Source organism: Ursus arctos, unplaced genomic scaffold (genome assembly GCF_023065955.2).
Source record: "Ursus arctos isolate Adak ecotype North America unplaced genomic scaffold, UrsArc2.0 scaffold_22, whole genome shotgun sequence".
NCBI lineage: Eukaryota > Metazoa > Chordata > Mammalia > Carnivora > Ursidae > Ursus > Ursus arctos.
The window spans coordinates 24,782-38,439 of record NW_026622897.1 but is presented as its reverse complement, the minus strand read 5'-3'; the positions used below and the strand labels follow the sequence as shown (position 1 = coordinate 38,439).

The following is a 13,658-nucleotide window of genomic DNA, read 5'->3' as shown; positions in this document are numbered from 1 at the left end:
TGTTTTTCAAAGGGGAACTGAAGGAAATTAAACAGGACATCTCAAGCCTCCGTTATGAACTCCTTGAAGAAAAAACTCAGAATTCGGAAGACCTAGCAGAACTAATTAGAAAACTTGAAGAGAAATTATCAATGGAACCAAATCAAGAGGAAAGCAATAGATAATGCAAAGACTTCCTTTAAAAATCGTATTTATTTGTCCACTTGAAGCCATATTATTTTCCAATTTATTTTTTTAAGTGCCAGCGTGACCACCTTTTAAACAAGAAAATAGCCCAAAGATAACTTGAGTCATCCCATCCTCGGAAACCCTGATATTTAATATTTTTGGTGATTGAATTTCTTTGTTCAGGCTAAAGTTTGCAGATTATGATGGAAATTGTGCCCGGATGTTTGATGCTTGTTTTTATTAACTGCTTTCTTGGGTATAACTATTGCGATGATGTGATTCTGTGTCCTGTCTGCCTGGGGACATCCCCTGTGCAGCATTTCCCTTAAAGGTGACTTCAGGTAACGTCTTGCCTGCTTTATGGCTCCCGTGATGGTGACTTCCAGCCCTGAAACCTAGGGAAAGATGATCTATGGCTATTTGGAGAAAGCTGTTGAATCATCTGTGCTCGGCCCCCACAGACTATGATTGGGAATATCTGTGCAAAAGGCCATTAAATCTTTCCTGAACTTCCTGATTCATCTCGCTGAAAATGTTACACTTAACAGTGAAAAAGTGCTTCCTTTACTGAGTCCTGAAAACATGGTTTAGCGAGTGTGTGTGTGCGTGCTCACACACATGTGTATGAAATGCTTGTCCTGTTGTCTTCTGCAGCCAATACAGACTCTCAGCCCCTCTTTATGTTACGGTTTTTTACTGTGCCTGAAAGATTATTGACCAGATAAGAACCCTTTATTGGAGAAGTATCAAAGTCACAAATGATGGCGGTGATTCCGTCCAATGATAGTGTAGTTTTGCGCCATTTCTGAGGGCATTTACAGGGGAATTCCCACATTTGGCATTGAGTATAAAGGGAAAGGCGTTGTTCTTACTGGTGGTTTGAGGCAGGATCTAAAACGACACAGAGAGAAATGAATGTTCATCTGTGCGACTCGACAAACTGCCAACATTTGAATGACTCTGGCCATTAACTGCCCGTGTTGCTTTAAATTCAACGAAGGGAGGCTTCAAATGCAAATTTTTAACTTCATTCTAGAGATAAAACGGTCACAAAAATCTAGTTAGCCCCAACGTTGGCTTACTTTAAATCAAAGAAGCTTTATGTAACCAGATCAGGAAATGCATCTGAAATTTTACATCCAGTGATTTGTATTTGTGGGTATTATTTATTGAGAAGTTGTTTAGTACTAATACAGAAAAGGTGTGCATTCAAACGTTTTGTGACAATATTTGAATCAGAAGTTGTAAAAACGAGCCTCGTACCAAAGGCGCCATGAGCACATTAAAATAATCCAGTGTCCACAACGCTTGTGTGTTGTGCGAGCCAGAGGCTGGCCTCCGTGCCAAGGGGCGCTCGGGCCGCAAAGGGGCTCGACTCCAGGGAATCGAGAAGAGATCCTCACGCTCCCCAGTGTCTTAAAGTCGGGTTGACCTGACAAGATAAAGGTTTTGGGAAGTGCAATAGGCACGACTACAGCTCTCCCCGTAAAACACCGCCGTTGGGAGCTGCGTGGGACTCAGAGTGTTGGTAGGTCCTCCAGGCGGCACGTTCTCCTCCAAGGGCAGCTGAGTCGGCCCCGCTTCTGATTTCCTTTCAATCGGAACGTGAAAAGAGAAACCAACTGTATGTTAAGAAAGGTTTTGAAAATTGCAACAAGAGCTTAATTAAAGGCATACTGTCTGTCAGAGATGGTCACAAGCATGACTACGTCAGTCTCAGGCCCGTTGGCTGTAAATCCTGTATTCATGTTGCAGTCAGCCTAACCTTTAAAAATAAAGTGATTCCTCTGTTGAAATGTATTTATCCAACCTGTTCTCTCTGCCATATTTCTCTTCTCAGATTTGGTGCTTTCTGGAGGCTGGGGCAGCCCAGTGACGTCTAACTGTGACCACGCGGGTCCTCCGTGAGGGCCGAGCCACAGTCACACCTCCTACTACCACCAATCAAAACCAAGTCCCTGTGTTTGTATGACCAGGCCTAGTTTTACTCTCTGCTTTTCTCCTTATGCCAAAGCTGAGAAATAACACAGATTCAGGGTGATTTTACTAGGCATAGCCAATGAACTACCAGAACCTACTATCTGCTTAAAACATTGCCAGGGACTAAAAAGAATGAAAAATGAGTGTCTGAACTCAAGGAGCTTGCAGCCAAATAACGAAATGGGACTTAACACAACTGTAAGAAATGTTGACTGAGCCTCTACTGTGTGCCAGGCACATGACAGGTGCTTTTCATGAAGTACTGAACTTAAGCTAACACGATGCTGATAACAACTGTTTGAGGAAAACACTGTTAATACCCTCATTTTAAAAATGAGAAAATTGGAGCCTTGATTATTTTTTTAAATTTAAATCCAATTAATTAACATATAGTGTATTATTAGTTTCAGAGGTAGAGGTCAGTGATTCATTAGTTGCATATAACACCCAGTGTCATCACATCACATGCCCTCCCTAATGCCCATCCCCCAGTCCCCCCCCCCCCACCTTCCCTGCAGCAACCCTCAGTCTGTTTCCTATGATTAAGAGTCTCCTATGGTTTGTCTCCCTCTCTGATTTCTTCCCAGTTTTCCCTCCCTTCCCCTGTGGTCCTCTGCTCTATACCTGATATTCCACATATGAGTGAAACCGTATGATAATTGTCTTTCTCTGCTTGACTTATTTCACTCAGCATAATTCCCTCCAGTTCCATCCATGTCGATGCAAATGGTGGGTATTCATCCTTTCTGATGGCTGAGTAATATTCCATTATATATATGGACCACATCTTCTTTATCCATTCATCTGTTGAAGGGCATCTCGGCTCCTTCCGTAAGAACTGGAGCTTTAGAAGCTAAGTAACTTGGACAGAGAACGTCAGAGCCGGGAACAACACTCAGTCTTCACAACAGAGGCTTCACGCTTACGATGTCGGAGTATGGTGGTCCCGTTGTAAAGCTCACATTTCAATCTCTAGGTGAGGAAAAATGGGCTGTGCCTGAAAACCCTACACTCCATTACCTGCCCGATGCAGAGACAGACACCAGTGTTACTCATGGAAGCTGTGGGTTCAGAGAAGATCTGACTTTGAAAGGGTTGCTGAGTAAACACACACACAAGAATAACAGGTGGGGGGGTGGAGGCGGTGTGAGCAAGGCCAAGAGGAGGGCGTGAGTATTTTACACGACGTTCTTCAGAAAGAAACGGTGAAGTCAGTGGCTGTGACTTGGTGAGAACAGGTTTGGCAGTCGGTCCGAGCCATCCAGGACCGTTCCAGGGTGGAACCTGACAATAGTTCTTACCACCATGTGAATGGTAAATCGAACCCAGCATTTAAAATGGGAAGACTATATGCCAGTACTTGTCAACCAGACAGACCAACACCAACAGAATCACTGTCTGGACCGATTGTCAGTTTCAGGCCGAGGTAGGGAAACTGAAGGACTCCATAAAAACCTGCTTTTTGCTCCTTTTCCTGCTTCCATTCCTGCAAGGACCTGGCACCCCACCTGACACGGCCCCCAGAGTGCTCATAGCACATGTCCTCCTTGTAAGGGACCAGGAGTTAATGATTCTCTAGAACAGAGAGTATCTGAGGAAGGACAGGTGACAATGACCAGCTGAAGCGACCATACCACTCCAGGCGGCCAGAGCCGGACATCCAGAGCTGGACATCCTGATGCCAAGACCCCTGGCTTCAGGGACTAAGGGACTCAGGATGGACCCTGGGCTCTTGTCTATTCTGACCAGTTCCTGGATGCCCGAGAGGACAGGTCCAGCAGACCACAGTCCTCAGTAAAAACCCCAGACCCTGAGCAAAGTCGAGACTCTCCTTTCCTTTCTGAGTCTCCTGGACGCTCTCTGTACCTTCAGGAAACTCTGCACTCACGTCCTGCTGGCTCACGCGTGATTTCTCTCCCGCACACAGCCAGGGACCCTCTTGGCTGGTCCTGCAGGACCCCGTCTGGATCCTCGGACCTGGCCGGCCAGCACCAAGGCCAAGGCAGAGCTGTTTCTCTGAGGGGCACCATTAAGTATGAACCGTAGCTGTTCTGATTCTCAGATAGGACCTCCTCCTTCACTCTGAAGTTTTCCTTCTTTGTCATCGTGTGCGAGTGGGGCTTCGGAGAGTCACAGCTGCTGTCCCCGCAGCCCTTCTGAACCCTGCAGGAGATGGCTTCCTAAACAACTGAGTCTCTGCCCTTTGACAGAGAGCCAGCAGATTGGGTCAGTGGAGAAGCAGAAAAGAATATGAATTCCCGACCCAGACCTCTGCGTTGTTCTCCAGAAACCTATCTAATGCGTTTTCTACCTGAGCAAGGTAATCGAAGTTTGTGTAGGAGGAGAGCCCAGCATCCTAACATGGACAGGAGGTGAAAACGCATCGAAACGTCTGTTCTTGTATGAAATCTTGACTCCCAATCCAAGTCTTGACTTTTATTATGTGACTAGCCGAGGTGATGCACTGGGAACTCTGAGGAAGAAGGCAACATATTTTTTTTTTCTGGAATCATTAGAATGAATGCTCACATTTTCTTTTTTACTCTGTATATATTATAGCTACAGCCATAGAAGTCTCCACAGGCACTTTTTCAAACATTTTCCCAGCATGAATTTGACGGTAACACCTAGTGACAAGTTATAAAAAGCTCTTATTTTGGAACCAGTTTTTGTAGAGATTTTTGTACTGTTAAAAAGAAAACCATGGGCCCCAAACGGTGTCACTTAGTTGAGGCCCCACATCAGCACACCGAGACTTTATGCTAACTTAATTGCAGTTTCGATGCACCAGGAATGTAACCTTTAACAGGTCAACATGGAATTTCCCGGTGTCAGCCCTTGGACACTAACTGGTGGTCTCCTTCTGTTCCCCTTTTGAGGGCAACCTTGCCTAAATCAGTGGATTCTTTGCTTATGATTTCCTTTTTCCCGTTCCCATTCTACCTTTCCTTTTGTGAGCCCTTCGGAGCTCCCCTCTGCTTGCTACATGGACTGCTGCCTGATGGGTGAATTGATTCATGAAGCCCATTAGATCTTTAAGATTTGCTCAGTTGAATTCTTGTTACGTAACAGGAATTTGAGAAAATAACTAGAGATACTGACCAACTATATGATAGTTTTTTTTTCTTTCACTTATGCCATTTGATAGATAATCAGTTTATCCAGTGTAAGTAGATCATAGGGATATTGACTCATGTTTTTCAGACTCTTATGAAAATGACATATTGGAGAGCCACCTTATTCAATGTGAAGGGGAATTACACCTGCTAAGGAGATCATGTATTCATAATATTTATACCCTAAGTATGATGTTACCTAGAATATTGAAGTAAAAACCATGAGACAGAATCTAAAAATGTTCACCTTTCTTCTGTTCATAATGCCTACTCTGGGAGCTGTGGCTTTGGTCACTGCCAATGAACAGCAGGAACAGAGTGTAGAAGCAGACAGACAGGTGTGTCTTCAAGGTAACACATGGAACATTATGAATTTTTTTCTAAATCATTAGAAAAAAACTTTGATGATGACATTCGGTAGGTGAGTTTTGAACTCCACTGTCCTACATTTTTGTCCTAATCACTGTCCATGAAAATAGACTTTCATATCATCACAAGAACAATTTCAGAATAAAATGAGTTTACTTAGTATCATATCTCAGACTAAAAGAACCATGGTAACACTCTGCTTCTGCCTTAACATTTTCAGTATGCTGCGATTTCACCACCTGACATTTACACTTCCCTCTTCCTCAGAACATGGACTATCCTGCGGAATAACTGGAAAAGGTCAATTTTTGTGCTTCCTTATATTTCAAAAATTGTTAACATGTCACATTGGTGTTTTGAATTGTTAGTATGCAGAGGAAGGTGTATATACACATAGTCATCTATATAGTTTGTCCCCGTATATAATAGATACCCATAAAATGCATATCTAGTATATACATATATGATCAACCCAAGCACAGTTTTGCTCCTAGAAAAAAACATTATGCTTTAAATATTGATTTTGTTTTTGTTTCCTTTCTTACTCCTTCCTTCCCCCTCCCCTCCCCTCCCTTTCTTTCCTTTCCTTCTTTTCTTTTTCAATGATTCCAACTTTTTTAGTCACTGTATGTTACCTGCCTCTCCTACAGAGTTATTTTCAGCCTGGTAGTTCAGGGTATAGGATCTAAAGCCACAATATGGGGGCCTGAATGTCTGCTCTGCCAGTTACCAGCTGTGCATTCTTCCCTAAGTTTCTTAACGTTCTGGGCCTCATCACCAATTCTACAGATAAGAAAAAGAAAACTAACATTATTACCTGTGTAGGGTATTTGTAAGGATGAAATGAGCTCATACATCTTAGCAAATATCCCCGTTCAGCCAATGTTAGCAGCTGTAGGAAAGGATGTGGCTCTTGGATCCCTCCTCTACATTGTCTCACAGCACCCCCTCTCAAACCTCATACGGTCTAATCAAATTCAGGTTTCCACATACATTTCTCTGACCCTGTGGGACAAAGCGTCTGCAGCAGTGTGTTAAGCACGATTCTGAAGCCTGGGTCACAGTCAGCAGGAAAGAATGATGGATGATTAACAGTATTTGCCAGGGACATAGGGAGTTGGCCTCACGTCACATATTTGTCATCCTTGAAAAAAATAAAAAATATTTGAACAATATCTGGAAAAATTTCAAGACATTTATTATTTTGATTGTAATAATTTTATAATAGTATCACAAGCTGGTTTAGGGCAGGTGCCATATTAGATCCCACTCATAAAACTTTTATTTAAAATCTATTATATTCGTTGCAACATGCCAGGTGCTCTTATCAGTAGTAGTGTTGCAGAAAAATAAGAACCAGGCTGGCAAGAGACCAAGTGACACTCGGAGAAGTAGGAGAACTCAGATTTATTTTGCACTGGCAGACCCACATGAGCTCCTGCTCCAAATTCTGGGCCCCAGGCAACAGGGTTATAGGGCTTATATAGGGGACGCAGGCAGTCAGGCTCCAAGGGCCATGGTGCCTATGGTAGGTGGGTTTGAACTGGGGGAATGGGGGCTGCTTCAGACAGGAAACCTGGTTACAGAAGCAGAAACTCCTGGTTATCTCTTGCTGACAGTAGGGCTTCTGGTTATCTCTAGCTTATTGTTAGTAACTTTCTGTCTTCTGGGGCCTCCTGGCCTGGGCCTGCTGTGGTCCATTTTCCTCTTCGACAGGAGTGCCTGGCGCAGCAACCAGGGATGTTCTCTGTCCTCGGCACCTGTCAGCACCTGTACCCTGTTTCAGGCTGCTGTGAGCACTGGGCAGGGAGGTGGGGGGTTGCTGAGGGTCCTGAAGCGACTCAGTCCTGGGCTGAGGGTGGGCTGGCTCATGGGGGGCCCCACCGGAAGTCCCATAGGGAGCGCCCTCTAGTGCCGGGAGAGGTAATGAGCCTAATTAGCACCACGTGGGGCGGCAGCGGTGGGTCACGTGGGAGGCAGGGGCGGGTCATGTGACCGGCAGGGGCGGTTCCATTCCAGTCACGTGCAGGTCACGTGGGCTCCAGAAGCGAGTCACGTGCTAGTCCATTCAGCAGTTAAGTAGCAAGCGCGCTCTAGTGTTGATAGAGAAAATAACCCTAATTACCACGGGGGGGGGGGGGGGGGGGGGGGCGGTGTCAAGGCGTGTCACGTGAGCGTCACGGCAGGTCACGTGGGTGTCAGGAGTGAGTCACGTGCACTAATCCTGCCCTGAAGCCCCCGCGATGGGCTCTAAATCGTCACTATTCCCAGGGCCTGGGGCTGGATCTTTCCCACGCCTCACTACCAACATCGTGAGGCTCGGCTTCCTCTGGTCTGCCCCAGAGCTGGGCCGTGGTGCCAGTCCCCTGCTCCTCTTTCCCAGGTGAGGCTGGAGGGCCAGGTTGTGTGAGGCCATGAGGGTGGGGTCCCCATGGGAGCAGCAGGAAGGGCTGGGCGGGTGCAGTGGCCCCTTCGAGCCGACACACACCCTTCCCAGCAAGGGCGTGCCGGGCAGCAAGCACAGACGTGTCTTCCGGGCCAGTGAGCGCACTGAGGTGCTGCCGGTGAGGAGGTGCTCGTGCCTTCCGACAACTTCGCCGTCACTTTCCACCGGTCCGTCTCTGGGAAGGAGCAGGTCTGCCTGGTGACCCACACTACCTGCCCCGGAGACATGGTGAGGCCTGATCCGGGTGCCTTGACAGGGAACATCCTGGCTTCGTGGGGACTGGGGGGGCAAGGTCCCCTTGCCCTTAACCTCCATGGCCCCGTGAAAATCTCTGTCCCAACTCAGAGAGACCTGGGGCTAGGAGCAGGCTGGGGCCCTGGGAGGGGAGCGCCCACTGCTTCCCGAAGAGGCACGATTTTGGAGGAAGGTGAAGATTCAGGGCTTCGAGTCGGGGCAAGGGTACAACTCGAGTCACTTGGAGTACACGTTAGTTATCGCACGAAGGACTCTGGTAAGACACTGGGAAGCACTTCCAGCAGCAGCTTGTGAAGGAAGAGGCAGGCGACATTCAAAACACCCTGTCTGGCTGCAGGGACTGGGGGAACTCATTGTCATCTTGTCCCACCTGGGGCCTCCCTGGGAGACGGCACCAGGGAGGAGACAGAGACCTCCTGGGAGGGCCTTGACCATGCCCTCCTGCCCCCCAGCATCTTTCATGCCAGTCCTGGGCATGCTGACCACACACCATATGTAGCCTCACTGTGTTTCCCTGAAGTTGGACCCTCCCTCTGGCTTACAGAGCAATGTCAGCTCTGACTATTGTGTCCTGACCTGGATGGAGTGTCAGTCCTGCCTTGGAGCACCTGACCTCCAGCCTCAGCCGCGAGCTGGCCTTCAAGAAGCAGGAAGAGGCCTAGGAGGTAATGCTGGGTTGACTCCTCCAGGGGCCTCTCTCTCCTAGAAGCAGCAGCTCAGGGCCACCTGTCCTCCCACAGGGGAAGGTGTCAGCTTGGACTAACGAGGAGGGGCGTGCTCAGAGCCAGGGGCGTGACTGTGCCCACGTGTGTTTGTATGCGAGTGTGCCGGTGGTGCACGAGTACGTGTGCTTGTATATGTGAGTGTGCACAGGGTATGCCCATGTAGAGGAGTGTGTGAGTGCAGCGAGCATGTTTGTGTGTGCACCTGTGTCAGTGTGCAGGGGGTAGAGGAGTGTAAGTGTGTGCTCATGGGCCTGTGGCGTGAATGGATACCTGTGCCCACGTGCGTGGGTATGGGTGTGTGTGTGTGTACGATCTGGAGGGCTGATGGACCCTGTCCCACCCTCGCCACCCCACAGCAGGCCCGGCACAGGGATCACATTGTCGGGGTGACCCGGCTCACCCTCGAAGCTGTCGAACTGGACCCCGGTTCCCGTTATGAGGCCTGGCTGTGGGTCCAGATGGCCGCCCTGGAGGATGAAATGATGGGGGAGCTGCACTGTGAGGGCCAGTGGAGCGAATGGAGCCACTCTGCCTTTCCCCACTCCCCAGAGCCCTCCCGAGGTAGGAGTCTCCTCCCAGAGGACCTCTCCTCACTCGTGTGTCACACTGTCCCCCCCTCACCCTCCTGGAACCCCCTCCCTGAGGCGGTTGTGCCTCAGTTGGCCACCCTCCCCTGGAGATCTGAGATTTTTGAGGAGAAAACAAACGCTTGCCAAGCGTTGGGCTTCTTGGAACCTGTAGTAATTGTCTGTCACTGGGAGTTAGTGTGGCCGGGGGCAGCACACCAGGCCTCTGCTTCCATTTCTGGAGCCTGTACCTGGTCTCGCCTCCCTGGGGAGGGCTGGGCTGACCCTTGTGACCTGCTAGGAAGGGTGACTGACTCCTAAGACCTTGCAGATGGAGGAGGTGAGGCCCAGGGGTGGGTGACTCATTTAGCAGGCGTGACACAACCCCTGTGGCCGTCGAGGAAATTTCCACTGTGGCCCAGGGCACTCCTGCGGGGCTTTGCCATGTGGATTTGGAAGAATGTCCTGGTGCCAGGGAGGCTTACAACCCTGGGCCCTTCCTGCCCACAGGCTCCCTGTTCTCACATCGGGGGCAGCCCGACAGCAGCATCCTTGTGGCTGTGCCCGTCTTTCTGCTGCTGACCAGCCTGACCTACCTCGTGTTCAAGCTTTCGCCCGGGTCAGTAGCCAAGGGGTGCGTGTGCCTGTCTGTGAATGTGTTCGTGTGTGCGTGTGGGGGTGTGTGGTAGGTGGGGTATCCTGGGCCAAACCCGCTGTCCTTCCCCACCATCTGGTCCTGGATGGGGTGGGGGGTTTGAAGCCTCTGCCCTGGACCTGTGGAGAGTTCCCCAGTTGTCAGGTGTGTTGGGGGCAGTAGGGCCCCAAAGAGGCTCAGAGGGATCCAGATTCTCCGGGACCAAGCCACCCAGGATCCTCATCTCCTGCCTCTGGAGGTGCTCTGTGGTTTGCTGCTTTTTAAACACCTTCTGTGAAAATATAGTTTGGGGTCTCTGCTGTGCTCAGGACCCTGGTGAGGGCCACAGAGAGCAAAACAGACGCAGGGCCCATTTGGAGTAAATCGTCACCCATGTCAGGTTGTAGGAGGGGGCCCAGAGGAGACTGACCAGGTGTGGACTGGCAGCAGAAAGGACGAGAGGAAGTTGGACCGAGAGAGCGGGGTGGGGCATGGGTGGGGATTTTGGAGGGATGGGGAAGTGAGGGAGGAGATGCTGGGCACACTTAACACGGAGCATGTGAATCAGGGTGCGACAAGGTCTGGTTTGTGTTTGGAAGATAGATTGTGGTGGTATGAGGGGATGGGGAGGACCCACCGGGAGGCCAGTGGTGGTGTCCAGAGGGTGGCGATTTGGTTGGAGTGGGCGGGAGAAGCAGAGAGGGAGCAAAGTGGAGGGAACTGCCAGGCCTTAGGAAGAGAAGCCGAGGGGGCAGATGAGATAGGACCTGGGGACCTGGAGGGGCCGCTTCCTCCCCCTGGGAAGCTGGTGAGGCTGATTGGGACCCGTTGTGTTGGAGCCCTGGGCCACATCCTTTTGGGAGGGCCCTTGGGTCTGTTGCTCGGGGAGGAGTCAGGTGGGGCGGAGAGCTTCCTCCCGTCCGCCAGTGGCTCAGGTATGGTTCCTGGAGGCACTAGCTCCCTCTGTGGGACAAGGACACAACGGTCACCCTGGAGCCTTAAACCCACCATTGCAGCTCACCCCATAAATGATGCCTGTCTCAGTGGAAGTGAGTTCTATGGGATTATTAGCCCGGGAGGCCGCAGGGCCAGGTGCTGGGTTTTGCCCCAAGAACAGGTTTGGATCCAACAAGAGGCAAGGAGGCAGGCAGCACAGATGAGGCAGGGCGGCCTCTGGCTGGAAGGGAGTGAGGCTCCCACAGGGACCTCATGCTTCCTGGAGCTGGGCCTCTGAGGACCCTCCTTGGGTGTGCAGAGGCCCCAGCTGTCCTCTCCTGGCCTCAGGGTGAGGAGAAACTTCTCCCAGAATGTGCCCTCTCCAGTGGCGTTCTTCAGTCCCTCTGCAGTGTGCACAACGGAGACTTCCAGGTGCGTGCACAGCCCGCGGCAGGGATTGGGGGCGGGGCTGGGGTCACCCCTAGGGGTCCTGGGCTGAGGGTGGGCTGGCACACGGGCGAAAGATAGAAGGTTGCAAGCACAGTCGTTGCTTGGCTCTGGGTAAGGACGTCAGGAGAGCTTCCTGGAGGAGGAAGGGAGGCTGCTTCCAGAGAGAGTCCTGAACATGCTGCCTGAGCCCTTCCCACCCCCTCCTGCCATGCTCTCTGTTCTAGACCTGGCTAGGGGCCCACAGAATGGGTCTGCTGCTGAGCCAGGACTGCACCGGTTCCCCACGAGGAGCCTCGGAGTCTAGTGTCTGGGAGGCCATTGCGTGGCTGACCCAGGACCCAGTGGATCCCCGGCAGTCAGTGGTCCTGGAGGAAGAGCGGGAGGGCCCTGGGGCTGGCCTCCCAGAGGCTGTGCTGCTAGGGGGGCATGTGGTCCAGGGAGGGCAGCCACCTGCCTACCTGCCACAGGAGGCCTGGGTCCCCGCGAGCCCCACCTGTCAGCTCCCCCATGCTCAGATTGCAGCAGTGGTGACTACTGGGCCCTGTGCTGCCCCGGGGGGTGGCACCCCTCCACCTTCCCAGAAAACAGAGCTCTGGGCCCAACCCAGCTTTGACCTGTGACCTTTCTTGGGACCAGCAGAGCCTGGATGCCTGGCAAGGAAGTGGTCCTGTGGGAGTCGGTCACAGTGAGAGGCAGGTCCCCGCTGCACGGATCCCTTTAGGACCTCAGGGCCTTCTCTTCGCTCCTACCCTTTGCAGTCACCGGGTTGGATCTAGAACCCTGACTCGGCCGGCTGCAGGTCCTCTGAGAATGGAGACCCTGCACAGACACCCTGACTGGATGGAGGCAGGCAGGCAGGTGACCCCTCCTGCCTCCCCTCCCCTCCCCTCCCCTCCTCTCCCCTCCCCTCAGCAATCCACTGCTCAGCCCCCACTCCCTGGCCCACCACTACCCTCCCTGCTCTCTGGCTCCATCCAGGCCCCTGGGGGGGGGGTGTTAGCCCCACAGCCTGTGCTGCCCTCACCCCCTTAAAGGGCCAGCTTGCTCCCAGCGGACACAGATGAGGTGGTGCTGTGACCTCTTTCTGTGCCTTCCTGGGGTTACCTCTCCTACTGAGGTGACAAGAACTGGCTGCTGGCTGGGAGAGGGGCCCAGAGCAGGTGCAGGGGGCTGGGGTCTGTCTATTCTTGGGCTTTCGGAGGTGGGAGGTGCGGATGTTGGGTTTGAGCAGAGGCCAAATTTCCTCGCATGGCTCCGAGCTGCTGGTGACCCACCCTGCTCTCTCGGAAGCACGGAGGCAAAAGGCACATTTATTTATCTGTTGTTTGATTTCTCTCCTCTGTGTTCAGGTTTTGTGAATATTTTATGTGTCTTGTTAGATTTCTACTTAAGAACCTTCAGTTTTGTACGGTGGTTTTTATTTTTGTTTCATATTCCGATTCCTGTACATCATTGCTGATCACCTCAGTCCAGCGAGGCTGCTGTCAAAATATCACAGACCAGGTGGCTTCTAAACAGTAGAAATCTATTTCTCACAGTTCGGAGGGTGCATGTCTGAGATGAGGGTGTCTCTGGCGGCAGACTGCTTGTTTTATCCTCTCTTGGAGGGAAGGCGCTGGGGTCTCACCCTCACCACCCAATCACCTGTTCTAACACCATCCCATTTCTCACGAGGATTCCAACACATGAATTGGGGGGGAACACAGACATTCACACGAGGGTTCCAACACATGAATTTGGGGGGAACACAGACATTCACACCATCGTCCTGATATCCACTGACTTGTGTACATTTACCTTCTAGTTTGCTTTTTGTCCTCTTTCCCTTTTCCTGCCAAGGGACAGGAATGGTGGGCTGCATTTCAGTTGGAATTTCCAAATGATGACACTAGATACGCAGAACTCTAAATGTCAGAGATTCCCCAGACCTTTCCTGAGCAGGTGAACTGGCCACAGCTAAACTGTGAGTGGGTGGTGGGGATGCCCGCGGCTTCCAGACCATTTGGGGTTGTG

General features: G+C 51.1%; 1 protein-coding gene and 1 pseudogene across 1 annotated transcript in view; both read left to right on the top strand.

Moving 5' to 3' along the window:
* The window catches only part of TRPC6 (transient receptor potential cation channel subfamily C member 6), a 108,601-nt gene extending 106,633 nt beyond the window's left edge, over nucleotides 1-1,968 (top strand). The window contains exon 13 of the mRNA XM_026505909.4: nucleotides 13-1,968. Coding sequence (XP_026361694.1) covers nucleotides 13-164 — 152 coding nt within the window. The 3' untranslated portion in view covers nucleotides 165-1,968. The remainder of the gene's footprint in view (nucleotides 1-12) is intronic.
* Nucleotides 1,969-7,876: 5,908 nt separating this feature from the next.
* Nucleotides 7,877-12,265, top strand: LOC113259722 (interleukin-9 receptor-like; annotated as a pseudogene).
* Nucleotides 12,266-13,658: the final 1,393 nt, after the last annotated feature.